The sequence below is a fragment of the Rhodamnia argentea genome, chromosome 8 (genome assembly GCF_020921035.1).
Source record: "Rhodamnia argentea isolate NSW1041297 chromosome 8, ASM2092103v1, whole genome shotgun sequence".
Lineage (NCBI taxonomy): Eukaryota > Viridiplantae > Streptophyta > Magnoliopsida > Myrtales > Myrtaceae > Rhodamnia > Rhodamnia argentea.
In genome coordinates, this window is record NC_063157.1 from 10,678,987 (window position 1) to 10,705,502 (window position 26,516).

General features: G+C 39.8%; 4 protein-coding genes across 5 annotated transcripts; 1 reads left to right on the forward strand and 3 right to left on the reverse strand.

Annotated features, from left to right (window-relative positions):
* Window positions 1–2,038: 2,038 nt before the first annotated feature.
* LOC115745371 lies at window positions 2,039–3,380 on the reverse strand. Its single transcript, XM_030680896.2, has 4 exons — window positions 3,146–3,380; window positions 2,952–3,027; window positions 2,659–2,751; window positions 2,039–2,320 (listed from the first exon to the last, which is right to left on the reverse strand). Exons 1-4 carry the CDS (start codon window positions 3,259–3,261, stop codon window positions 2,039–2,041), a joined length of 567 nt encoding a protein of 188 aa, XP_030536756.1. The 5' UTR covers window positions 3,262–3,380.
* A 1,028-nt stretch (window positions 3,381–4,408) lies between these two features.
* Window positions 4,409–5,773, reverse strand: LOC115745425. The gene is made up of 2 exons (XM_030680959.1): window positions 5,444–5,773; window positions 4,409–5,334 (listed from the first exon to the last, which is right to left on the reverse strand). The coding sequence occupies exons 1-2, from the start codon at window positions 5,715–5,717 to the stop codon at window positions 4,535–4,537; spliced, it is 1,074 nt and encodes a 357-aa protein (XP_030536819.1). The 5' UTR covers window positions 5,718–5,773; the 3' UTR covers window positions 4,409–4,534.
* Window positions 5,774–8,939: 3,166 nt separating this feature from the next.
* On the forward strand, window positions 8,940–12,836 carry LOC115745430 (WAT1-related protein At3g02690, chloroplastic). The gene is made up of 7 exons (XM_030680963.2): window positions 8,940–9,613; window positions 9,740–9,787; window positions 10,213–10,335; window positions 11,202–11,351; window positions 11,915–12,086; window positions 12,214–12,274; window positions 12,364–12,836. Exons 1-7 carry the CDS (start codon window positions 9,044–9,046, stop codon window positions 12,464–12,466), a joined length of 1,227 nt encoding a protein of 408 aa, XP_030536823.1. The 5' UTR covers window positions 8,940–9,043; the 3' UTR covers window positions 12,467–12,836.
* A 1,520-nt stretch (window positions 12,837–14,356) lies between these two features.
* LOC115745433 (uncharacterized protein At1g65710-like) lies at window positions 14,357–17,094 on the reverse strand. 2 transcript variants are annotated; one of them, XM_030680968.2, is made up of 3 exons: window positions 15,674–17,094; window positions 15,548–15,573; window positions 14,357–15,517 (listed from the first exon to the last, which is right to left on the reverse strand). In XM_030680968.2, exons 1-3 carry the CDS (start codon window positions 16,904–16,906, stop codon window positions 14,668–14,670), a joined length of 2,109 nt encoding a protein of 702 aa, XP_030536828.1. In that variant the 5' UTR covers window positions 16,907–17,094; the 3' UTR covers window positions 14,357–14,667. The 2 variants fall into 2 exon arrangements, with proteins under 2 accessions (XP_030536828.1, XP_030536827.1); XM_030680967.2 differs by having other exon boundaries at window positions 14,357–15,573.
* Window positions 17,095–26,516: the final 9,422 nt, after the last annotated feature.

Consider the following 26,516-nt stretch of genomic DNA (forward strand, 5'->3'; position numbering starts at 1 on the left):
AATAAGTTACAGCTCTCGTCTTGACGGATCTCTAGAATGATTGAGGAGGATAGAATTAGAGGAAGCCACCCATTGAATAAGAAGAGAATCGCCCTAGCAAATTGTGTCGGCCGAATAAATCTAGTTGAGTCCACACATGGCATTGCCATGATCCGCTAGAAGCCTTATCTCCGAACTAGATCATTAATCGATCTTAGATGCTATATTGAATCGGAAAAGTCTACACTCATCATTCATCGGATGTTTATGTTAAAATATGTTTCGAATTTGAGCTCATTGAACAAATATCAAAATTAACGCGTGCGAGTCCATCTCGATAAATAAAGTCCACATTGGGCTTTTGTGATCGCCAACGATTTTGTAGGGAGGCCAAACTCTACATTAAATGCTTTGCATGCTGAAAATATTTTCAGCCACAATTGTGAGAAGAAGAAGATTGTACATGGGTTTCATTTCTGATTGAGCATGTGTGGATTGTTTGGGCTGGGAAAATTCAAAAGAAGAGCCCGAAGTCATATCATTTTCTCAAATAAAGGCTCCAAGTGAACTTTGTTTTAAATAAGGGCTTGAACTGCTCTTATTTTCTCAAACAAGGGTTTGAAGCGAACAGTGTTTCAACTAAGGGCCTGAAGTGACTATAAAATCTCAAAAAAGGGGCCCGATTTCAAGGGCATTTTCGTCTTTTCCCTTATTTATTTTTTATTTTTTATTAGACTTGTCTTTTTTTTTTGTTTCCTAAAAAATTAACAATAAATTTATATATTAAAAAAAAGACAATGTAGCCCTCCCCCCCGTGGCCACCACCGCACGCCGAAGGGGGGCGGTGAAGGCCGGTGGGTTCGTCGGTGCCTCGACGAGGGCCGGTGACCCTATCGACCAGAGGCGAGAGCCAGCAGGCCCTTGCCAAAATCGAGAGAGGGTTGGGCGACCCCTGCCCTAGTTAAGGCGAGGGCCGGCGACCCTCGCCCGGATCCGAGAGAGGGCCCGACCCTATCTTGATTTTGGCCAAGGCCAAAGGCCACCCCCGCCGGCCCCCCACTAGAGGTGGGCTAGCAGCCACAGGCGGGAGGGGTGCTACCTGTATGTAGCTATTAAAAAAAAAAAAGAAAATGAAAAACTAGAGAAAAAATAAACAAAAAATCAAAATGATAAATGATGAAAATGCCCTTTAGCCTTGAAACTTTATGGCTATTTTAAGCTCTTATTCAAAACATATTATGTTACTTCAGACTCTTATTTGAAATAAAATTTATTTAGGATCTTTAATTAAGAAAATGAGAAAATTTCGGGTTTTTATTTGGAATTTTCCTTTTGGCCGCGCATGTCCTTTGTTGACTCTCTGTCGCAAGAGGATAATGAGCATTCTTTTATTGATTTTTCTTGGCTATGCATTAAAGGAGAATAAGAGTTCTCTTTGTCTTTTTCGTTTAATGCATGAAGGGAACGCATGCTTGTCTTCTTCTGTTGAATTTCTTCATGTTCATACAAGCTGCATTCCATGAAGGGAGCCTCTTTGATGGAGACTCTCTTTTGCATTATAAAGGGGAAAGAGAATTGTCCAACAACAATTGCGCCGAATTCGGTGGCCGAGAGAAGAGAGAGTTCTTCTCGTGAGGATTTACTTATTATAATTATGCCCATTAGTAATTTAGCAAGTTAAATTCTTGTGAGTAGAATTTATATGATTCTTCGAGTGAGATTTCGCTCGGAATTATGAGGGGCTAAACACTGTGTGAGTTATTGAGTGTTATTGGGGGCCGGGAGACACAAAGAATGTGTTTGAGTACTCGAGTGATTGTAATCTCGTAATATCGCTTGTTTCTATAGTGGAATTTCATGCTGCCATAGGTTCCGACATTCGCATCAAACAATGTAAAATTGGTGTCCAATTTCGTTTCCTTCATTTCGACCATTCAATCGATTCGCTCGACCCCTCTATTCTCAACAGTTTCAACAATCTCACTAGTGCTATAGAAGGTCATATGTTCTAGCATTATGCCATGAGGGTGTGAATTTCTGGGTCTCGGAGTTTTAAGGGTCAATTTCTTTTCCTAGCCCTCATTTGAGATGCGTACATTGCAGCCTTATAAAGCGCTCCGGACAAGAACATCAGACCGGGGGCGACGTATGGATTCTTCCTGAGCAAAGATCCGAACCTTTCTGCCGCCTTTTCCGCGGTGCGAATTGCTGCGCGTGTCTGATCAATCAGCACTCGTCCTTTCTCGGACAACTTGTACTTCCCCTCCAACTTGTCCCCGGTCCTGTCCAATATGTTGGTGGTGCCTCCTGCGATCACGGCTTCATTGGGACGGAGGTCGTCCTGTAACACAACGGAATTTTAAGGATGATTGGGGAATTGCAACTGAAAAAGTAATCAGTATGCCAAGCGAGTCACGGGTTCGAAAAACTGTAGCAGGAATTCATCTCGAGAAAGATGGCATCGATCTGGAGCCTAGATCCCAATTCATGAAAAATCGAGGGCAGTCTTTATGGACCTCAATTTCTGGGTTCAAAGAGGAGTAACCAGGAATGAACTACCGATTGAATTCATTGAAGAAGAGCACAGACAGGAAGGGATAAAGCTTAGAAATGCTTATATGCAGAGGATGTACATGATGCCACACGAGCGAGAACGAGGGCGAAAAGAGAGCAAGAAACCTCGGTGTCACCCTCCAACATAATTGAACGAACATGCATTGTTGAATCATCTGATGGCGACACCCGAATTGGTTGCCTGGCAACCATAGCATTCTGCAGATGAGGAAAACTGCTTTAGAACACGTCGGAGTATATAATTTGGCCTAAAAGAGAGATTAAACGATAGAGAAGTTCAATGCCATCTCGTCGTCTAAATAAGCAACACAAACGAATACCAATTTCAGGAAAACAAACCTGAAGCGCATGAGAGCATGTAAGTTGAATCAAACACTCAAACTCATTTATTTCCTTACATCGAGAAGAAGAGCGGTCTGGAACGCAAACGGCGCCCTGAAAGTCACCTGCGCCGATTGGGACTCGTCCTTGTTCCTGCGCCATCATCAACAACCAATTAGTTGGACCATTGGTATCATCCAAAAGGGTATAATGTCTATTCTGGGCGAAAACTCGAAAATCCTGGTCTGTAATGTGAAGTTCTTTTCCTTGCCTCTGGAGCTGGATTTTATCCACAGTCCCGCAGTATGAGAAATATGTCTCCAGCTCCGCAGCAGTCACAGTTGGATCGACATTCTGAACCTGGATAGTCAGATTCAGCGCTCCCATTTGAGCGAGTTAAAATTTTTATTGCTGTCTCTCTAATGAATTGATGAAGAAAACATGGGACGATCGACGAGTTTGAGAACCCCTGAGACCTGGTAAAGGCGTAGAGTTTTGAGATTGAGTGAGCTCGTGGGTTTGGAATAAAGAAGCCCAAGAATGCCTTCCATCTCTAGAGGAAGTCTGGTAGAGAAATGAATGAAGGAGTACCGGGGGTGAAGAAAGAGATAAAAGCATCACGAGGGGACTCCAATCATCCTAACAGTTCTCTGAGATTCTGATGGCTGTGCTACTACTCTTGGTATTAATCAGAATTATTAGATTTTTGCGTTAAATGGCCAAATTGTTGTGTTCATCGTTCGTTCTATTAGTTAGACCAAGGTTGTCCTTCGGCCACGTGCCAGAATGCCGGAATGTGTGTGTGTGTGTGGGAGAGGGAGAGGGAGAGGGAGAAATTCCTTGTATCGGCAACCTCGTTTCTCCACCATAGACGCCACGACCTTCATGTTGCGCTAGAGAGAGAGAGAGGAGTCGCAGAGGACGAAGAGAGAGAGAGAGAGGGGGGGGACCTGACCTTAGGAAGAGGAGAGATAATCAGCTGGGTCTAAGACGATGATGAGCGGTGAGGGTCGAGCAGCAAGACGACGAAGGTGGCGGCGGCGGCGAGGGAATATGGTGGCACAGTCAGGTTGTTAGTTTGGGTGTTCGGGTGGCGTAAGCCTAGGAACTAAGCCTGTGCTTCAGACTTGAGTTATCTAGTTAGGTTGGAGCATGATACTTGTAATTTTGAAAATGAATAGGCACTATCGGTTATTTCTGACCATTTAACAATCTTGTCGGTTATTTCTGACCATACAATTTTTAAATTAATGAGTGCTTTATGCAAAACACGCGATGTGGTATGTGGATCTACGGTCGAGATTGTATCGCCCATGACAACACTATCAAGAAAGCATTTTCTTTTGGAGGTAATAAAAACTCAAACATGTTTTATGGCATTTTGCCTATAAAAGTGAAATTATTTCAAAGGCACCTCTTAATTTTGCCTCTCACAGCTTATTTTTTAGGACATTTTAGACAATCCAAGACTATTCTTTTCCATTCCAAAGTTTCCAAATACAAGGAAAAGGGAATCACCATATGCTTTTCCATCTCTTTCATACACAGCTATAAAACACAACAACTATCTTAATTTCTCCACTCTGCTCCTTTCTTTATTCTATTTCACCCTCGTCCCTTTCCATCGTACCAAATATAATGTGAAGAACATATCTAGGATCTAGCGACGACAAACAACTCCATCTCCGGGACTAATCTTGCTTGTGCAATCGACCACTGCCATAGTAGGATCCAACACTATCGATTCGGTCGCCCCGGTCCGCGAATCGGGCGCCGAGAAAATGCAGTACTTGCAATCTGCAGAGAGGAGCGACGACGTCTTGTACTTATCTTCTCCACCCATGATCGGCATTGGGACGCCTCTCTTCACGGGACTCCGGTAGCCTGGGCGGTACGTCTGGCCCAAGACACCCTCCACGTGGTCGGAGAGGCGGAGGAACTTGAACTGCGCTTCCAGGTGGGCAAAGCAATCATCGTCCGGTATCTGGTACTTGTGGATGCGGTCGTCCTCCTTTGTCACGGGGACAACATTGACCGAGATCTCGACGAAGCCGTGCAGCAGCATCGTGACGCTGTTGGACTTTGCCGTCCTTTCGACAGAGAGCCTGCTGTCCGGAGTGGTCCAAGCAGAAAGCTGGCCCAGAGGGAGGAGCAGCGGCTTGCCGTCATAGGTTAGGACGAGTTGATCCGCTTCGTTGTCCCAACGGGCGACCTTGTTGACGGCCAGTGTGAAGGCGTGGGGACCAAACATCAGGCCGAGAGCTTGGATCCACGTGTTGTCGCGCGTCCTCCCATTGGGGCGGCGGCCGATGAACCGGGCATTTATGTGGAAATCGACGTCGGACACCAAGCTGAATTGCTCATTCGTCTTGCCGTGAAAGTAGAACATGACACCGTCGCCCCCAACGAACCTCGGGTCATAGCATGCTGCTCCAATCCCGTTACAGTTCGGCCTTCGCTCTGAGATTCGAAATGGAAACATTTAGTACTCTTTGAACAGCGCCATACAATGGGAAATTTAAGAAACGAGCTAGAAACCCGCACACTATTGTCTAAGCTCAGTACGTACTCTTGCATAGAGCTTCACAGTTCTTGGAGTTACAGTCCACAAAGCAAGCTTTGTCCTTGGAATTGGACGGCTTGATGCTGGGGCACTGGCGGGGGCAGGAGATCTGAGCCCCGAAGCATTTACTCTTCGGGTCATTGCAGAACACCGACTGAGGAAAGTCCTTGCCTGAAACGGCCTCCGGCGGCGGCGGCGCAGATCCATAGAGGTCGGCCTGGCCGCCCTCAACGAGCAACAAGGAGAAGATCATGACAAAGTAGAAACTGAGAGTGCCCATGATGAGTGTTTCACAAGCCCTCCCAGAGACCTACAGTAACAAACTAATTTCTGCGTTATCACTTGCTCTTTCTTGAGGTGATCGCAAAGAACCCAAGTCTCTAGGTACATTATTTATAACGAGAGCTGGATCTAAAATCTAATCTGAAGTTCCTAGAAAATCGACTTGACAAAGTCAAAGCCTCATAAAGGAATAGTACTGAGATTCCTTTTTGCTATGCTGTTGTCTGCATTGGAATTCCAAGCGAGAGATCGGGAACTCGGAGCAGAAGAATCGCCGGCGCTCTTCGTGTCTTTGCTTCATGTGCTCGCATGTTCCGAAGGCGCGCTATACCTTGTCACGACACCGACTTCGTGGCCATGTGCAGTAGCATCTTGAATTAAGTCTACTCTGCCATAACTTCCGTGATCTGGGAACCGAGTTCAGCCATATAAAAATGGTGAACCTATCAAGATGGTCATACTCTGAAAGTACCCTGATAAAAGAATCCCTCTGCCCGAGAGAGCTTTGTAGGTTCTATCTAAAGCTCGGGATGCATTGCAAGGCGCGCGAACTCAAAATTTATCTTTTGCCCCCAGCTTGTTTAGTTTGATCTGAAAGCCAAATAGCTGCCACGTCTGGCATTCAGCTTGATAGTTGATGGGATCCTGGTCAAACTGCAATTACCAAAGAGAGAAATTTAGAGCTCCAAGTCGTTTAAATAAAGGGGAAATCTACTCAAAATCCACCGTATCTTTGGGGTGGGACGCGTTTATCCTCGAATTTTTCAAAAAGTCATTTTTTAGAAAAATAATTATATTTTCTCGTGTTCGGCATAAACCTGAAAAATATTTTCTATCATTCGCTTATGGAAAATCGAATTTCATTTTCCTCCATTCACTACTTTTAATAAATTCTATTTTTATTTTTATTTTTTCTTTTGACTTTATTTTTATTTTTTAAAAATTTTAATTTGTTTTATTTTCTCATTTTATTACTTTTCTTTTTTCTCTTTTTTGTTTTTTTTTCTTTTCCCCTCTTCTTCGGTTGGATGCCGATTGCGGGAGCTCGAGCCTCGCCACAAGCCAGCGACACTTGGCTCGCAGACCGTGGCCATGCCCGACGACCGGGCGAAGAAGAAGGGAAAACATAAAAAAAAAAATTAATAAGAAAAAAGTAACATTAAAAAATAGAAATTTTTAATTTTTAAAAATAAAAATAATTAAAAAGAAAAAGTGTTTTGAAAGAGTGGAGGAAGGAAGGATGAGAGAACATATTTTTCTCTTCTCAAAAAGAGGAAGCCATTTTCTCCACTTTTGAAGGTATTTTTTTTCATGAATGAAAAATGTTTCTTTTAACTCGTTCATTTTTCATAAACCGAATGCCAAAAAGTTCGAAAAACATTTTTCGTGAAAAGTGTTTTTCACTAAATGAACGGAGCCGTACTAACTCCATGAACTCTCATTTCGTTATAGCCATCGATTTTCCATTTTTTTTTTTAAGTGTGCGAACATGACTTTTAAGGCGTAAAAGTATATTTTCATCTCATTCTTTTAAGGAAATTCCTCTCTTCCCCTTATTTGCTGTATAAAAAGGATAATATAGAAAGTTGGAGAAAACTAAATTAACTAAAATACCACTAATAGGAAAAATAAATACCAACAACATTATTAAGCAATAAAATTTATTAAAATTTGACAAACATGGCCACTTTAATACACCTAAATAAGATATTTTGAAAACATAGTAAACAGAAATTGGAAAAGGCCTCAACAATAAAGGTGAAATGACGAAATTGGTACTCATTACGTATATTTAAGGGGATTATTGATTAATAAAAAGTCTTAAACTTTATAGAAGGAAATGATGTACTTAACTTGTAAAAGTATATGGTTAATTGAAATCACATGTGAAATTCTTAAGTATTTTTTATTGATTAAATCATTCTTGCATTAATTAATCGATAAAGAGGAGATAATGAATATTCAATTTTTGTAATTTGAACTTTTTGTTGTTGGGGTCTTTTCCCATTTAAATTAATTGTGTTTCTTTATTATTTATATTAATTTATCCATCAAGTTTTGACAGTTTCTATATGTTGATAAGTAGATACTCATTTTTCCAGTATTTCTTTTGGTCAATTTTTTTGCGATATTGAAATTTTAGTTATTTTATTCTTTCATTTTTCTTCATAGAAATCAGGGTAAAAGAAATATTTCCTTAGAAAAAAGATGAAATACACTTTTACCATTAAAAGTTACGTGCATTGCACATGCTAACGCATATTTATAACTAAGGTTGAACGGCATATTTATAACTAAGGTTGAACGGCCGTAACATAATGAAAGTTTAAGAACAAATGTATACTACCCCAAAATTCGAGTGAGTTTTGTGTAATTTTTCATAAAATAAAAGCTTAAAATTCTTATGGCAAGATGTACCAAAGTTTGGGAAGCCATAGGTGAAATTCATTCGAACGGAAAAAATTACTTATTTTAGTTAATCTAGATCATGTCAAATATAAAAGTAACAACAAATCCAGACATGTTCTAAAAGTATGACTGCAGTTTCATGCGAAAGGTGGGGAATGGGGATAACCTAGTTCGACAGTCTCATCCATGACTAATCTTCATAGCAATGCCCAAAATTTCCCAAGTGAAATGATCCATTTTTGATGTCACACACCTTCAAATTCTTACATTCGTTGTTCATTGCAATCCTTTTTGCAAAACTAGAAATGATCCGGTTATAACATCAAAGACCAGATGACATCAAAGAATAACCAAAGTTGAAATTCTTACTTGACATCAAAGAATAACCAAAGTTGAAATTCTTACTTTTGAATCTTTGTAGAAAGAAAGAAGAGAAAAAGCATAATCGAAGTCTTGAAATTCTACGTTTGAAATTCAGACGAGGTTTTTCCCATCCGATGAGTCTCTTTTTATCATCAACTTTTCAATTTTTTTTGTTGTTGCACATTTCAGTCTTTAAAATTGTGGTTTTTACAAAACTTAACACTTGATATATGTGGAGTTATGCGAACTTGGCAATAATAAGAAATTATTATTATTATTATTCTCGGACTGTAGAAGAAATTATTACTCAACTGAAAAATCATTAAAAATTGGCTTTTCATCTTGTTTTTGTCTTTTTCCTTTTCTTAATCTTCTCAAAAAAATGAACTTGTGGCTGTCCCCGCCTCACCAGTTGCAGCAACCATGGAAACAGAAAAAATCTTGCTATGCTTAGTTGCTCTCGCTCTCTCTCTTTCTGGCTCACTGGGTATTTTGTCTCGGGCTATATAGAGCGGAGAGCGGCGGGAAAAAGAGAGAGAGAGAGAGAGAGAGATGGTATGGACTCTCAACTGCTGGCATAAACCAGCTGCAAGTGCAATGGAGTCCCTCACAATTCGAAGCTCATTTTCCTCACTTCCCGTGCGAAACCCCCACAAACATCCCTTCCGAAGATCAACCCAGAATGCGACCCCTCCTTCTCTCTTCATGGTCATGAGGAAGAGAAAGAAGAAACGCGGCTCCCAAATCTATTGCACCAGCGAGAAGGTGGAATTCGAACGGGAAACGTCCTTGGACGGTGTGGGCACAGCAATGGATGATGTGGACGACAAAGGGTCTGCGGCCACGTCGTCGTCGTTGTCGACATCGACATCCTCAGTGGAGGAGTCTCTGTGGGAGTGGGGCGTGCTGGTGTCGCCCTTCTTCTTCTGGGGCACGGCCATGGTGGCCATGAAGGAGGTCCTTCCCAAGGCCGGCCCTTTCTTCGTGTCCTCTTTCCGCCTCATCCCCGCAGGGTTCCTCCTCATCGCCTTCGCGGCCTCCCGCGGCCGCAAGCCTCCCTCCGGCCTTAATGCTTGGCTCTCCATCACTCTTTTTGCCCTTGTGGACGCCTTTTGTTTTCAGGTCGGTCCTCTCTCTCTCTCTCTCTCTTTGTGTGCCATTTTTTGCTTTTCCTTCTTGTGAATAAAGTGAGATCGACATGTTTGATTGATAATCTATTTTCCCCTGCTGATGGGTTCTTTGGGGCAGGGATTTCTCGCCCAAGGGTTGCAGAGGACGTCGGCGGGTCTCGGAAGCGTATGTTGAACTCACTGTATTCTCTATCTCAGTTTAAATGCCTCCATGAGAAGAAGAGGGAACAAAAATTTCAACTTTATAGGTGAACAATAAGGTTCTTTGATGTTGAATATGGCTACTGAGTAACAGAAATTCTTGCATATTGCTTTGGACATGTGCTCTTCATGAAATGGCTCATGTCAGAAGACTGATGTCGCTTGCGCTGAATCCTGTACTGTTACCTGAAAAATCTTGCCTTTATTCTTTTCCACACCACTAATGGATGAATGAGTATATGTAATAGAAAGGTAGACTGGTCTTTTAGTGGGATTAGTCACAATGGAGTCTGCTGTCTTGATATTTCTTCCCTGTCTGTTATAGTAGATTTGGCAGTTGATAGTGAAGGAGCTATTATGCTTGGCTTACTGGAGCTGGATTTATTACAGGTGATCATTGACTCTCAGCCTTTAACAGTGGCTATACTTGCAGCCCTGTTGTTCGGTGAATCCATTGGGTTAATTGGAGGTGCAGGGCTGATACTTGGTGTTGTGGGACTTCTTCTTCTTGAGGTAATTCTTGTGTCCCCAGTTGTATTTTGATTACGCTGGGTGTTGAGTTAGTGAATATGCATTGGCTTGATTCTAATATTTAGAAACTAAATGGGTTATGTTGTGCTTCGGGGATGCGATGCAACATTCTTTATCTCGTCATTGGACCACTCTTTGATGGTTTTGTGACTTGTCTGCGTGAGATGTGCATATGATGGTCTCTCATAGGATGCGGTTTCATGGTTATAATTGCTTCAGATAGAATCTTGCTCCACCTTGCACTCCATGCCCAGAACATCTGCCACTTGTTCTCCTTATCATATACATTCTAACTTGCAGTTTACTTTACTAAACTTCAAATTCCTATTCCTTACATTTATAAGCCAAAGCATATGTGAAAATAATTGCCACTTTTGATCACATTTTTTATGATTTTGATGACTGTGCTGTAAATTTCCCAGCTACAATTGTTTGATTCAAGCCTTAGATCCTCGTTAACTATTTTCAAAGAGTGACCGCTGACCGAACTTTCTCTCCACTCCCTACAGTTGTTTTTAACCTCTAACCTAAATCTATCAAGTAATTTCCATTGTCATGCTGAATGTTAGTTGGCTGATTCTTGGTAGAAGCTGCATTACTTTCACCTTTATCTCATGTAAAGATTCTTTCAGAAGGAAGCATATGACTTATGTTTTGGTCATGGATCTATAGCTTGATGTGAGCATCTGTGAGTTTTACGTGTTCGCACTGCCTAATACATTTTTCCAATGATATCTGTCTCTCTTTCTTTTTACGGTCATATTAGAGTTGCATAAGGATCGTTACTGATAAGCAATCTCTATTTCACATGGCTCTTGCACTATTCGATGGTGAGTTTCGAGTTGTAGGTACCGGCAGTTGCTATTGACGACAATAATTTTTCACTGTGGGGAAGTGGTGAGTGGTGGATGCTTCTTGCAGCTCAGAGCATGGCCATTGGAACTGTTATGGTTCGTTGGGTCTCCAAGTATTCTGATCCAGTTATGGCTACTGGATGGGTAGGTTCCACGTAGCCCGGAGGATATTGAATTTGCTTAAATTTACTTTTTGTATTTAGGTAGAGGCCCATTGTTGGTTTGTTTTGCTACTTGTGTGTGTTTCGATTTCACAATTTTTTGGGGTGTTTTTTTAGCTGTAATGATTTTATATCTCTTTACTGTTCCAAATGATAACTTTTTGGTGTACCACCTTGAAGCTTATTGGTTCTCTATTCACTGGGGAGACTGCATGATACCTTCATAATTGATCTGTCATATGGGCTTAACATTAAATTGCCTTGCACATAAGTGCGTAGATTTTGCACTGCTCAGACATTATTAACTATCCATACTTAGGAAATTTCGTTCCATTTAAGCTTAGCCCAAATATATCATATTTTAGTTGTGAATTTCAATTATAAAACTTCACAGCACATGATTAACTCTTGACTTCTAATTTTGGTTATTTAGTAGAGCTGACCATTGCTGTGGTCTTCTTCTTGTCAAGATCAGCCCTCTCGGTAAAAAGAGTTGAAGAATTAGAAGATTAACTGACGTCTTCAATTTGATTGTTTTTCCTGTAGCATATGGTTATTGGCGGTCTTCCTCTTGCAATAATCTCAATTCTCAATCATGATCCTATCTTTACCAGTGGTCTATCAGAGCTTTCCATGACTGATATATCAGCGCTACTTTATACCTCAATTTGTGGAAGTGCCATCAGTTATGGTGTATTCTACTACAATGCTACAAAAGGTTGTTTTTAGTCTTATATTTTATCCTCAGATTGTGGATTATTTTTCTTGTTACACATGATGAAAGTGTGATAAGTATTCTTATCTCCTCCCAACTTCAGTTTACTCTGTTTTGCTATTGCGTGCAGGAAGTTTGACGAAACTGAGCTCGCTCACATTTCTTACTCCTATGTTTGCTTCAATTTTCGGGTACAGTCCACCCTACCTAAGCCTTTTATTGTCTGCAATTTATTTTTGCATGCCTCGTGTTTATGCCATAACGAAAACTGTACCCGCAGGTACATATTTCTCCATGAAACCTTCTCGCCTCTACAGCTGGGTGGTGCTTTTATTACTTTGCTTGCCATATACATGATCAATAACCAGAACAGCTTGGAATGATCCTTATGCTGAGTATGGCATGCCCAACATGCAAAGTATGTGAAACCTGTGTTCATCGCCTAGCAGGTGCTTCACTCTCGGCTCTACCTCTGTAGTTGGAACTCATTGTTGCTAGATCATGCATACATCCATTAAGGTAGTGGAAAGAGTAGGAGGTGAGATATATTGTAAATGACAGGGTAAGTTAATTATTCTTTTCTCAACTGGAAGTGGCTTGAGCTGTTGGAGCACTCATCTCAATGCTATGTATAGGAGGATAGAATAGAATGCTCTGCAGATACATATACTTTTGTTTGCGCAGTTGTGGCATTTTTGGTTGACATATTCTGCAATTGGTTACTCCAGCAAGTTGTCTATGGCAGGGTGTCAATCATCTCCCTCTTTGAACTCTCTGGTTTTATTAATGTCCATTTAGCATGAGCTCATCAAGGTGACTTTGGAAATTATGGTTGATGAAGGTATTGATGGGAAGCCACATGACTGAAACCAATAGATTTTGTATGGTGTAAGCAAAATGGTACTTTTTTCTTGTTCTGTGATATCCATATGGACTTTGCTTATCTATGCAGTGTATTACAGCCCTAGACTCTTTGGCTTGCCTAAAGCCTCATTACCTGTTTAAGAATGTGAAAACCACAAAAAGCCAGCGGCTCTCTTAGGGTTTCCTCATCTGGGAACCTTGGAGAAGAGGATCAAGTTCAATGGTGTCGTGCACATTAGAGGAACTTTCTATGAGTGAAGGCCTTGTCCGCGCCGGTTGGCCAAGCTCCTTCACTAATCAGTAAGTGGTTCCCACCTCGTCACGGCGCTGTCAATTTTAAGCCTCTGCTTGAAACAATAGTGCAGTGATCTGCCAGATCATAGGAGAGTTTGCTTGGAGGGTTTAAGCGATAGGTACTCGAGCTGTGTGTTGCCCAAGTGAAAAGGATGTGCTTTTCCCTTAGCAATCGAATTGCGCAAAGGTAGACAGACAGACACCGGTCTGGTTTGAAAGTGAACTGTCACTTGTTGGTACTACAAAATCTGGTAATAGCATAATAATGCCACAGCGCTGGATTGTCTACGGATGAATGCGGTGTCTATGGTATTTTAACCAGATAAAGGACAGAAGGGGTTTTCGACCCAAAAAAAAAAAAAAAGGACAAAAGGGCATCTCAAATGACAATATTTATGTATGGTGCTCACTTTAGTATTAAAATTGTTCGCCGGCTCACTTAAATGCCAAATTAAAGAAAAAGCGATCTTAAATGCCAATTTTCATTTAAAACAATTTAGTGATATGTCATTTTTAATTCAAACAATTTAATGACATTGGCTTTGTTAAATAAAAAAAATCAATTCCACGTGTGCAAAGAGAACGACATCGCTCGGTTGACGAGGTTGGGATATCTTAAATTTATAGCACTTAAGTGATCGCATTTTATAACTTAGGGCACTTAAATAATCACTTTCGGAAAAACTTGATACTCAAACGATCATAATTTACAACTTATGGCACTAGAAGTCACTCTGCAAAATTGGCTAAACGATGTCGTTTGTGCTTTGGAAGCTAGTTAGGATATCCGGCAAGCTACGTAGGATTAGTTAATTAATAAAAAATTGCCACGTACGATTTTTGGCCGGACTCACCGGAGTTGGCATTGACATAAGCGTTTTTCAAAAAAATTAACACTTAAGTGATCCGAAAAAAAAAATTTGACATCAAAGTGAACGCTTTACACAAATATTATCACTTGAGATGTCTTTCTTCCCCAGCAAAATTAAAACCACTGCCGAACGAATGCTCTGCTCTATTCTTGCAGTTCGATCTATCCACAATGAAATGCTGTTTTCAGTTTTGGCTGGTGCAGTGATTAAGGTGGTAATGCCATAGTGAGTCATGGACCTATGTAGATGGGATAAAATCCTTACAAACTTTAAAAACTCTACATCACAGTAACTGATGAGGAAAATCAACCACATGGCAAGTTCTCCCGAAAGAAAGCACATAAATGAGTAACTTATGCACAATCTATGGTGCAAAAATAATGAAAGCTGCAATGTTGCCTAATGAAAAGACTGGAATGCTGCAAGTATGCAACTGCTGATAAACGTACACCGAACCCTTAAAATAGAAACAAATCTGTCTCGCTTCTTGTTGAGGCTCTACAAATGCAGTAGTCACTGATATCCGCCATAAGATAAAGATTACCAACCATGGACTATGTCCTGCTTCTCCCGATCCCATTTTGTCGAGCTCCGGAGTCCCTCCTCTTAACATTCAAGTCCCTTCTGGACTCGCTCGCTTGGCGACCCGATTCAGATACAGCAATCCTCTGGAAGGCTAACGCGTTGAAGTCGTCCACAACAGCTTTGGAATTGGAAGTGGAAGTCCAGCAATCGGATGAATCTGCCGAACAAGGCTCCCACGAAGAAGACACTCCCCATTGCTGTGTTCCAGAACCGACGAAGCTGTTGCTCCCTGAGGATTCTATCTCCTCCTTGTCATCCCCTTTCAGCAAGCCACCCCTCTTCACCGTCACATACTTGTGAATGCTCGGCTCCATTAGATCATCGTCGACTGCTAACTCCGATTCCACAAATGGGTCCCTGCCCTCTGATTTCCTAACGAGATCATTACCTGAGTAGGAGGAATTGTAGCCGTTGTGGCTGCATTGATTGGACGCAACTTTTCTTAACTCGGACAAGGCGCAGGTTGCATTGGAGCTCTTATTGGAGTTGAGGTCGGCGACTGCTTCGTAGATTGAGCAGGCCTTTGTCACACAAGCCGGGACCGAGAAAGTGGTAGTTTGCTTTTGGTGAAAATTCTGGATGTCTTCAAGCAGCAAGGACGTGTAGGACGCGGGTTCAGGCACAATCTGAGGATTCAGTTCGAGCTCAGACAGCCTTGAGGATCGGCTTCGTGCCAATCCCTGTGGTTTCTCTCTTTCAAGCCCGGACATTGGTGCTTGCCTCTTTAGAACTTCCATGACAGCTTGTTGCTCCTTTTCTGCAGAATCACAGCCTCGGCCCTTGTTGTCCTCTGTCACTTTGCCTCCAGTTTTGTCGCAAGCCCCATGAGCGAATCTGCTGTTGTTACTATCCACAGTCGGTTTCGTCACTCGAGCCTGGAATTGATAAGGTAGCACTAACCAATTTCAGTAAGGAATGTGGTAAGAAATAGGAATAATTTCTCAAAGAATTTAGCCCAATGTCAGTAAGAAGTACCTCGACTTCCTTTACTGTGCCGTCTTCCGTAGCTTTATGCGTGCTCTTGTTGGATGGTGGCTGAGGTTGCTGTTGACGGGCATTGGTATCGATCTCGCTGAGCGGATTTCTTCTGTGCGGAGATTGTTCCGCCTTCCTGGATGAGTTGCGACTGAGGGAAGGTTGGTTCTCACTGTTCTGCTGCTTTCCAACGCCGCCAGACATTTGCCTTGCAGGTGACCGGGAACGAGGCGACGCAGCGCTTCTCGACACTGTTTGCGCTTCCCCTACGTTCCTCTTCACAGATATTCTCTTGACGGTGGCTTGAGATTCCGGAGGATCGCCGCCACAGTTGCTCTTTTCCACCAAAGAAGCAGGGACCGACACCATCTTCCCGGGCCTACTGTTGTTGCCAGAGCCCCCGGCAGTGGCACTCGCGTTCGAATTCGAGAGAGAGGTGTTCTCGGAACGTCTAGCGGGCGAGCGGCTCACCCTCCTTTCTCTACTTGAGGAGCGCTGCTCTCTTTCCCTGCTCGGGGTCCTCCTCCTCGACCCACTCCCCTGGCTGTGAGACCGGGAAGGCGTCGACTGGCGGTGGCGCTGCCGGTGCTGGCGTTTCTCCCCAAGCTCATCCTCATTCATCTCGGGTTGCTCTCTTCCCACAGCATCGGCAGCCCGAGCGGCGGCACCATCATCGTTTTGGTTATCGAAATCATAGCTCCTCTTGGATCCTGAATAGACTCTGCCACCGGAAGCAGCGCCGGCTCTCCCTGAGGAGCTGCGGCTGAGCCGGCCGCACTGGATGAGAATGGCATCGACCTCTTCCTTGGTACAGCTGGACGTCCTCACGCCCGCACTCACGCCAACAGCGCTCGCCCCATTTACGGGCAAGCTCTCGCCGCCATTGCTCGAAGTGGCCAGAGGGCTGACCGCCTGAGCCGCATCTTCGCCGGATTTCCCGGCATCCACAACAGGAGCCACGCCGTGGACGGCCAGCTTTTCTTCAGGAGAAGTGCGCCTGTCTTGGCTCTTCCGGTGCTTGATGATGAAGACCTCCTTTTTGACGAAGCCCTCCTGTTCGGCTTCCTTCCGCTGGTGATTTCGCGGCGGCGACGTCTTGCTGCTGGGCTCGCGCTCCGCTTTCGTGACATCAATTCTGCAAGGAGGGTTCGAATCGGGAGGTGGCTTTACGGCCGAAGAGCTGCCGTAGGCAACAACCGTTGAAGGGCTTTTCTTGCTGAAACAATTACCCATTGATGGTTTCTTGGCAGAGAGAGAGAGAGAAATCTGGAGAAAACGAGCTGACCAGGTCGTGAAGAAGATGACCGAAGTCGCTGGAGGAGATGTTGCGGGGGGCACGTGAACCGAGAAGCTGACGCAGAGAGCTTAGAAAGAGAGAGAGAGAGAGAGAGAGAGATTTCAAATTTTGACGAACGAGCGGGTAAGAGAGCCGTTACAGGTGCTTTTGAGTTTAATATTGAGGCACCTTTTCTTCTTTTCTTTTTTTTTAAATTCAAATCCAATCAAATGTCGTTTCAGAATTTCAAAAAAACAAAATCATTTCCTTTTTCTATTTCTTTTTGAATTTAATTTAATTCCCAAATCCCCCAACCCCCCAAAAGAAAATGAAAGATGATACTTTATGTCGGTATCAGAACGGCTACTTCTGGATTCCAAACATTTCCTCAATTCCTCCTTATTCTTTATTGGCCAGCCCAAAAAGACATAAAATAAAGTGCGACAGCTTTTCCTAGATTCATTTTTCACATGCTGACTTTAGACGCTTGGCTTCGCTACGTTATTTATTTATTTATTTTCTTCATTTTGGCTTCTGCCCAAAATATTTCCAGAAGAATTGTAAATTAGCATTCGGGGTAGCACCAATTTTTTTATTGCTTTTATAATTTTTTGTAGAAATGCAAAAATGACTCATTAAGTGAGTAATTAACAAAAATAAGCCGTGACACAAAAAAAAAAAACCTAAACTTAGCCTGCCCCAAACAAGCTAAAAATTAAATCTCACCGGTGTTCGGTGGAGCTTTTACTCATCTTAAACTTTTGACATTAAAAAAATTAATTGCTTCAAAATCGCAAATTTACCGTGACACTAATTACTTAAAATTAAATGTACAAAAAAAATTACTTCAATTTCTTTTCAACCAAAAAAAGTGCTTCAAATTCTTAATAAGTCTAAATAGTAATATTTCATGGTATTTTTTTTTTCAATTTTCAAGAAAATATTATAATATACTGAGTTTGATGGAAAAGGTGGCTAATTAGAGTGGGCAAGTGGCTTCTTCACAGCTTGAACAAAAGCTCTTTGGACGTGGATGAGGTAGGGGGAAAATTATAAGCTTGAAGGCCTTTTCTCAGACCTAAAAATCAGGGGAGAGCCCATGCACAAAAGGGTCTGTCTTTCTGAGTTTAATTGGCAAACAAGTCTTTCTATCTATTGTAGTCATGCCGTTGTCGCTAAATTTTTCCTTTCAGTACTCGAATGAAAGGCTCCTATAGGAAGGCCAAACTCCCGGAGCTTTATATTAGCACTGCACTTATGAATCTTCGATATGGGATTAGAGGGAAAAGATAGAACTATTAATCAGAGACAGCATTTACCAGTGGGTGGCTTCTGAAAAGTTAGGCAAATTTTGGCGATTTTAAATGCTAATCTAATCTATAAATAGGAAAATTGACCATTGAACATTATACGCACTAAACCTAAAAGAATAAGGCTTCTCTTTTTCAAATATATGAATATATATATATATATATATATATATATATATATATAAGTATAGAGGTATGTATATTATGAAATAGACTTTTGGAAAACTAAACGGGATGACTCTTTTCCTTTTCAAAAAAAGTTTTAGGGGTCTTTACAAAAAAGCTGGAAATTAAAGGAAGATATTTTGAAATCTCAATTCACGTGCAAAGATTTAGCAATACTATTGTTTTATATATGCAATAAAGTTGACTATATACAACAAGTATGAAGTAGAGACAAATAATACATAATGTCGAACTAATCGTTATTTGTGTATACGTAATTTTATATTAGTTTGACTAGACAAACAAAATATGATACATTTAAGAGGGAAATATTTAACATATCTAGTTATATCATGTACATATTCAAAATATTGGGATTCACCGATCACCATAGAATCCCTTTTCCTATTGGAATGAGTAAAAGTGTAATTTGAGTGTTTAGGAAGTAAATCATATTTTAAAACATCAAAACGTAAAGCCCACTTAGTAATTAACAAGTATTTTAAAAAATAATTAACGATAAAAACCATGTGAAACATGGGAAAGAACACTAGAACATAGTAAAAGTTACTCTTGAACATTAAATGCATTCAAATAAGTAAAAAGATTCTCTTCTTGTCCTAATACAATTTTAAGATTTCCTTTCAAAAAAGGCAAAAGCCACCCAAAACTTCAAAATATGTCAATTGTGGTACATTTATCCTAAATTTTTTTAGTGACACCAATCAAAAGTTATAAACGTATGACACATTTATCCTCCGTTGAGTTCTCGTCAATGAGCACCGTTAAAAATCTATCTACAAAGATGTCAGAAAGCAAACGATATTGACATAACGCACATGTGACTTAAGTGAAATAAAAAGGACATTGATTTAGCTGAAAAATCATCTAACGGAACCTTAACGAAGGGCAAATGTGTCACATAAATATAAGTTTGGGGTTTTTTTATGTCACAAGAAAAATTTTAGGATAAATGAATCACAGTAGACATAATTTGTAATTTTTTATGTCACATAGAAAATATATAAGGTCAATTTGTCACAGTGGGTATAGTTTTGATTTTTAATGCCTTTTTCTCAACGTTAAAGTGTCAATCTAAGTCGAGACAATTGAAAAAAAAACATTTCCTTGTCTGATTTTTACCCTTTCTTTCTTTGATGAATAGTGTTGCATCGCTTGAAACAAAGACAAAATCGTATGTCAAAACTGACTTCTGCACTATGTACCGCAAATATGCGGTAGAGTGATTTTTTTTTCCTTCAACGAAAATATTGAGAGAAGAATATTTTAGACAATCAACATAGTCATAGATATCGGATTATCTAATAACAGTTTACGTAATAGGTAGTAACAGTAACTCTACGAGAATGAGAAGATATTTAAGCTTACAAATATAAGTAAGAATGACTCTATTAGGCACGACACATATTATGGGGAGAAAAAAAAAAACAAGTACAAATATATCTATACAATAGTATAGAGAGAGAAATTGACTTTGTCGCTTAAAGTAGAGGTGAGCATAGTTCTAGGGTAGAACCGAGAATCTGGAACCGGAACCTGTAGGATCCGATCTGATTCCGGGTTCCAAGGTATGCGGGGTAGGTTCCGGGTTCCAAAAATTAAGGAACCTGTTCCAACGGGTAGGTTCCGGGTTCCACTACTTGGAATCTGGACCCTAGATCCTGAAATAATTTTTTATATTTTTCTTGGTATATGTTTTTGCATGATCTTACAATGTTTTATGGCATCCGATGATGAGTGTATAATCTGGAGCCAAACAAATTTTTAGGCTTCGGGTTCAAAAAAATGATAAACGTGTTCCAATAGATTGGTTTCGGGTTCTAAATGTAACATGTACGGAACCTAAAACCATTCACCTCTATTTTTTCTTAGATGTTGTAGCATTCACTCTCCTTTTGTTTAACTAAAAATGAAAAAAATAAAAGAAATTGATAGGTTCTTGAGTACCCTGGAACCGACCCTAGAACCTATGACAATGTATGTTCCAAGTTCCAAGGTATGATGGGTAGGTTTCGGGTTCCAAAAAATGAGGAACCTATTCCAATGGGTAGGTTCCGGGTTCTAGGTGGAACCCGTAAGAAACCGAAACCGCTCACCCCTAGCTTAAAGTAAAATTTATAATAGTATAGATTACCTATGCAAAACAGATATCATGATTAGAAAAAACATAACGACAGTGAAGTCACTATACCATACACAATATATTGGCTGGATATTGCTGACGTGGATGCCGGTCACCCTACGTGGCACGACCGGCGTTGATGTGAATATATTAAAATATTATTACAAAATATGCATGTCGGCACCGGCCGTGCCGCACGGATCATCCGGCATCCATGTCAGCAATATCTAGCCAAAACTAGCCAAAAAGACATATGCTACGGGTCAAAAGGTTTAAGACTAAACTGGTACAATTAAAAGATTTAGGGCTAAATTAATACAAATGTAATAAGTTTATGATTTTTATGGCAGTTTTTCCTGGTATATTATATTAGAGAAATAGCAGATATTTACTAACATGTACCAATGCTATAACGTAGATCGTAGAGTATTTAGGCTCAATCCAATACGTAACGTAATAAAATACAAGTTAAGTCAATCTTGCTTAAAAAATGATGATTGATTAGAAGTGACAAAACAATTGTATCAAGTTAAAATTAAAGAAAAATAGTCTATCTGAAATTCAATTTCAGTAAAATAGGACATACAAATACTTGATGAGTTTTTGGCGAATTTATGTATAAAGCACGTGATCTTATACCATTCAATCATTTCACAGACGATATTATTTTTGCGTGATACTCCTTGATCATTTAAATTTTATGGTTATTCACAGATATGACTTCGAAGGAAAATAAATTTTCTGATAACGTGAATGTGAAAAAGTAGATGAGGAGTTTTAGTAAATATAGATTTTTCAATAAATGGAATATAAAACTTATGCCAAGCATGGGCAAGTACACTAGTAGCCATATGTTATCGAAAAACTAGGATATCCGACATAATAAAGAACTATTATTCATACTACTAGACATTTCCAAAAAAGCGAAACGAAAACTCACCAAATCTAGGTCAACGTATAAGTAAAAGTATCCAAGAAGTTCTAAATATATTCATCTTTTATCAATTTTACTCCTAAATCTTTTAATTTTACCAATTTAGTCCTAAATCTCTTCACGTTTTGTCAATTGAGTCCATCCGATCAATTTTTGCTATAAATCACCGACGTGAACGCTAGCATTAACTTGGACAATTTTTATGTTTTTTTCCTTTTAATTTTTCTTATTCCTTTTTTCCCTTCATCGGCCATCGGCGGGCCTCGTCGATGGCCGTCGGAGGGGAAAAAGGGAGAAAAAGAAAAGGAAAAAGAAAAAAAAGTAAAAATTAAAGAAGGAAAACAAAAATGAAAAAAGTTCAAAAACATTAAAATATTATTAAAAAAGTCAATGTTAGCGCCGATCGTGTTGTGTAGGACGGTTAGTATCCACGTCGGTAATTTCCGCTAAAATTAAGCTGGATTGACTCAATTGACAAACCATGAAAAGATTAGGACTTAATTGACAAAATTAAAAAGGTTTAAAACTAAATTCGCAAAACTGCAATAGGTTTGTGACTTTTTGGACAATTTTTCCTAGACTTATATTAAAGGAGGATTAACTTTTTGGTACTTCGAGTTATGCCCTTTGTGCAATTAAGTCCTCTATTTAATTTAAATGAAGTTCTTTAACTTACATGATGCGTACAATCGAGTCCTTCTACCATTAACTAACACAATCTGTTACGATTTGGCGATAATGTGCATTTTCTATCTTTAAAAGTGTAAAAAAAATAAAACATAAAAAATCGAGAAACATATTTAAAAAAAAAAGGAGAATATGAGAAAAAAAGAAGTAAAAATATGATTTTTTTTTATATTCATCCCGTAGGACGAATCAACTTAGCCAATGCTCCTGCAACTCGCGTTCTTCCGGCCGCTGGCAACCATAATTTTGTCGTCCATTTCATTTCTTTTGTGTATTCGTTTCGTCTTTTGAAACTTTTTTGCTTACACGTAATCGATTTTTTTTTTCGCTTCTACATTGAATGTCAAGGGAAACACTACCACGTATTCAAAAAGATGAAAGGAACTTCCAAACCCTTAAGGGGCAATTTGTAATGACCCAAAAAGCCTCACAGGCGAGATTAATTACGACATATTTGGGTAGAAAAACAACTTAAGTTGGTAGACGAGTTTTCAGTAGTGGTTGGTTGGTCAACAAAAGCAGGTGGAGACGGTGTTGTTCTCGTCCAGCTCGTGGAATTGTCATCGCCATGTCCTTATTTATTGATGTATCACGAGTTCCTAAATAACTTAATTTGGTAGATTGATCGACGGTGATTGCACCTTTCCAACAACAAACGAACACGTGGGAGACAGTAGGTTGACCGATTGCAAAGCAGTAGTGGAGTCGCGCTTGACTATACGGAGCAAGCACCGAGTCGGAGCGAACGAGCAGATTTGGAATAGCAAATTTTTCTGCGATGCCCGCGCTTCGAATTTCCAAGCTTACTGAACAAGGCTCTCCAGGTGGAAAAAATTAGACGGGGTTGTCCACAAATTCAGGGAAGAAAACTTAAAAAAAAGCAAGATATGAAGGTATGGAAACAAAGAGGGAGACTGAGGGAGAGGGAGGTGGAGAGATCTCTCTCTCTCTCTCTCCCCCTCAAGAGTAGATTGATCAATGATGATTGCACCTTTCAGACGACAAACGAACACGTGGGAGACCAGTAGTTTGACTGGCTGCATTCGGACTGGGGCCTTCTAGGGTTTTCTCCGTAGGAAGAGAAACGTTTCAGACAACAAATGAACACATGGGAAACGGTAGGTTGACCGGCTGCATTCGGAGTGCGGTCCTTCTAGGGTCCCGTAGGAAGAGAAAAGGAGACCGATCTCCGAAAACTATCATAATGTTTGTATTAGTTTAATTTTATGGGTCTTAATTTATCTTTATTTTCCGTAACTTATTTCCACTAATTATTAGTAATTTACCTTATGAGGGGTAGCTTTGACTATAAAGTTCGTAACTTGAAAAAGTTAACACTTAGGAAATTAACCAATCGTGTAATGAAAAATTATCCAAAAAATCCTAAAACTAATTGCACTGTTATTAATTTAGTTCTAAACCTTTTAATTGTGCCAATTGAGTTTTAAATATTTTCTTGTTTTATCAATTGAGTATACTCGACTAATTTTAATCGAAAATCGCTAACGTGGACGCCGGTTATCTTACGTAGTTTGGTTGGCGCTAACGTGAACGGTTTTAATAGGTACATAGGCACATAGATTTCATTTTTAAAAAAGTGATATGGAATCCACCATTTTTCTCATTTGTGATATTTTAGTTGGCAATTTAGGGGCACGAGTACCAAAGCTCAGCTACTTAGAGGATTATAGAAAACTCATATAAGTCCCGTGAACAAATTAAGTCCACCCCCGCACAGGAGACCTTGATGCAGAGCAGTTTGTACGAATTTTGCAAGATTTCAATAAGTGATCTCTAGATTGTTAGCTGAAAATTCCATAACGTCTCAACCAGCTGCGCTAACCTTGGGAGGTTAAATCAGAGCTCTTGACCGATCAATTCAAACAATGTCGGGTTCGGACTATCCACCCGAGCTTTGCCTAGCACGTCATGCGGTCCAGGAGACGGCTGGAAAGATGCATTCCCCATTTTCTATGTTCGATAAAGACGTGACAATTTCCCTAGGCGGAATCTAAGGCTTCAACTAGGGACGAAAAAGGCTGAGAATTCTAAATTATTCGAGTCCTGTGGAAAGAAGGACGTCAATTATTGGATCCCGTATCAAAAAAGGGTCGGCAAGAGGGCCAAGAAATTAGGTTGTTCGATCCCGTCTGATGATGACTGGGAACACCAATCGCGTGCAATCATTCGCCTCCCTTTGCCCCCGTGAACGTGGACCCGCTACGAATCTCTGTGTTTTTATAATTCTAGAATGTCAGTAATGTCCTAATCTTTTATGTCTATCTAGTGCACCGGTAATGGCTAGCTATTGCATGCACTTTCATATAGGCCTGTCGACCTTATATACTAACAGAAAAAATAACAACGTAGTTAATACGATTGCTAGGGCTAGGAGTCACGAGACGTCTCGGAATCCGACTTTACGTTTAAGTTTTAGGGGACGGAGGAATCCAAGCTGGCCTTTTTGTTGTAAGGAAAATGACACAATATAGCTTCTAAATTTTGGTTCGATGCTCAGCGTGCTCCATGAATTTTTTAATTTGATCGATGTAGTCTCTAAGCTGTAATCCAATGTGGCCCATATACTTTTAATTTGTGCCTACAAAAAAAAAAAAAAAATTCATACGTTCAATGTGGTCTCCAAATTTTTAATTTGTCAATGAGGTCCCTGGACTTTTTGTTTATGTTTAATTTAGTCCATGAACTATATGAAAATGTTCAATATTACTCTTGAACTTGAATTAATCGAAAGACAATATTGAACATTTTCATATAATTTATGAACTAAGTTGAACATGTATCAAAGTTCATGGACCACATTAAGCGAACTAAAAGTTCAATGAACACATTGCACATAGGACTAAAGTTCATGGACCACATTAGACAAATTAAAAATTCATGGATCATATTGCATAATGAGCCAAAATTCATGGACCATTTATGTTATTATCCCTTTGCATTAATTTTTTTTTTCCCGTCCATATGACTGATGGAATCCATTGAAACCCAAAACGGGGTCGTTCGATCATAAAACAATCTGGTCTGTGTTAAAGATAAGCCGGAGTTTCAAAGAATAGGTTGAAAGGTTAAAGAAAAAAGACTGAAAATTGAAGTATACTGACGACCTTAGTAGGGGCGACCCCTTCCTACCTATAACGGTCGACAGAGTTGATGGCAACTGCACCAAATTGTAGCCACCACAGAGTGGGGTTTGGATAAGACCATGTTAGATGTTTTCCCAGTGAAAGATTGGGTGCAAGCAATTTGATAATTGATTATCACATCTTTAACAGTCGATTTCTAGCATTCCAAGCTCGGAAAAAAAAAAACACAGAACACTATACCGTGCCGGTAATTTCGCGAACGAGTCGGTAAATTTCACGGTCTGCCCTCGACTAAATTTTTACTCATAATCTATTTGGTTCGTAACGTTTGTTTCTTACCAATAGTTTTTCAAAAGTAGTAGGAGTTAATTAGATGTAACATGTCAGTAAGTTGCCAACATATTATCCTAGACTTACTACTATTTTAATAAATTACCAATAGTTACTTGTGTAGCTTACTTATGAACTAAAGTTACTAACTTTCATATAACAAAGCACCTCTTATTTAAATCCATTTACCAAGTTTTATTTGATTGTATCATAATTGTCAATTTTTTCAGGAATCTATCAATACTTAGTTGTGAAAGTTAGTGTTCTATTAAAGTTACTGACTTTTATAGACAAAGTATGGATATTTGTTTGAGCGATTTATCAACTCAATACGAATCAAATTACCATTTAATTTTAGCTATACTGACTCTTATTTGCTCGAGTTACCAACATTTACTTTATTGTTTCGAACCACTATATGTTTCGATAATTTACCAATATTCATTTGTGGGTGTTATCAACACTAGCTCTTATGTGAAATTTTCAACTATTATTTGAGTTCATTTTCCAATATTAATTTGTTATAAATTTAACACGTTGGAAAAGCTCCTCAAGTATAAATGAGCGGATTATTCGAATAGTTGGTGTTTTGGAAACACTTCAATAAAAGTTGGTAAGTAACTCAAATAAAAACTGATAATTTCAAGTAAGGTAATTTAAGCTCCACAAAAAAGATTTGGTAAATTGCTGCGATCTAGTTGTTAATTTTGGAAAATCCAGTAATTTTGTATAAGAGTTGTTACTTGAACATGTTGGTAAGCTCTCCCAATTAATATTGATGGATTATTAAAACATCGGCACTTTTGCGATAATCAAATAAATATTGACAACTAGTTGATAATTAGGATGGTAAATTATTGGAGTAGTTTTGAGCAAAAAAAATGTCATTGGACA

Excerpts from the sequence above, each read along its gene's own strand:
- LOC115745371 (XM_030680896.2), bottom strand. The coding sequence starts at position 3,261 with ATGGGAGCGCTGAATCTGACTATCCAGGTTCAGAATGTCGATCCAACT. Across the intron at positions 2,752-2,951 it reads AGACCGCTCTTCTTCTCGAT|AATGCTATGGTTGCCAGGCA; the intron begins GTAAGGAAATAA and ends CCTCATCTGCAG. Across the intron at positions 2,321-2,658 it reads TGTTGGAGGGTGACACCGAG|GACGACCTCCGTCCCAATGA; the intron begins GTTTCTTGCTCT and ends GTTGTGTTACAG.
- LOC115745425 (XM_030680959.1), bottom strand. The coding sequence starts at position 5,717 with ATGGGCACTCTCAGTTTCTACTTTGTCATGATCTTCTCCTTGTTGCTC. Across the intron at positions 5,335-5,443 it reads CTGTGAAGCTCTATGCAAGA|AGCGAAGGCCGAACTGTAAC; the intron begins GTACGTACTGAG and ends TTCGAATCTCAG.
- LOC115745430 (XM_030680963.2), top strand. The coding sequence starts at position 9,044 with ATGGTATGGACTCTCAACTGCTGGCATAAACCAGCTGCAAGTGCAATG. Across the intron at positions 12,087-12,213 it reads CTACTACAATGCTACAAAAG|GAAGTTTGACGAAACTGAGC; the intron begins GTTGTTTTTAGT and ends TATTGCGTGCAG. Across the intron at positions 12,275-12,363 it reads ATGTTTGCTTCAATTTTCGG|GTACATATTTCTCCATGAAA; the intron begins GTACAGTCCACC and ends CTGTACCCGCAG.
- LOC115745433 (XM_030680967.2), bottom strand. The coding sequence starts at position 16,906 with ATGGGTAATTGTTTCAGCAAGAAAAGCCCTTCAACGGTTGTTGCCTAC. Across the intron at positions 15,574-15,673 it reads GCACAGTAAAGGAAGTCGAG|GCTCGAGTGACGAAACCGAC; the intron begins GTACTTCTTACT and ends TATCAATTCCAG.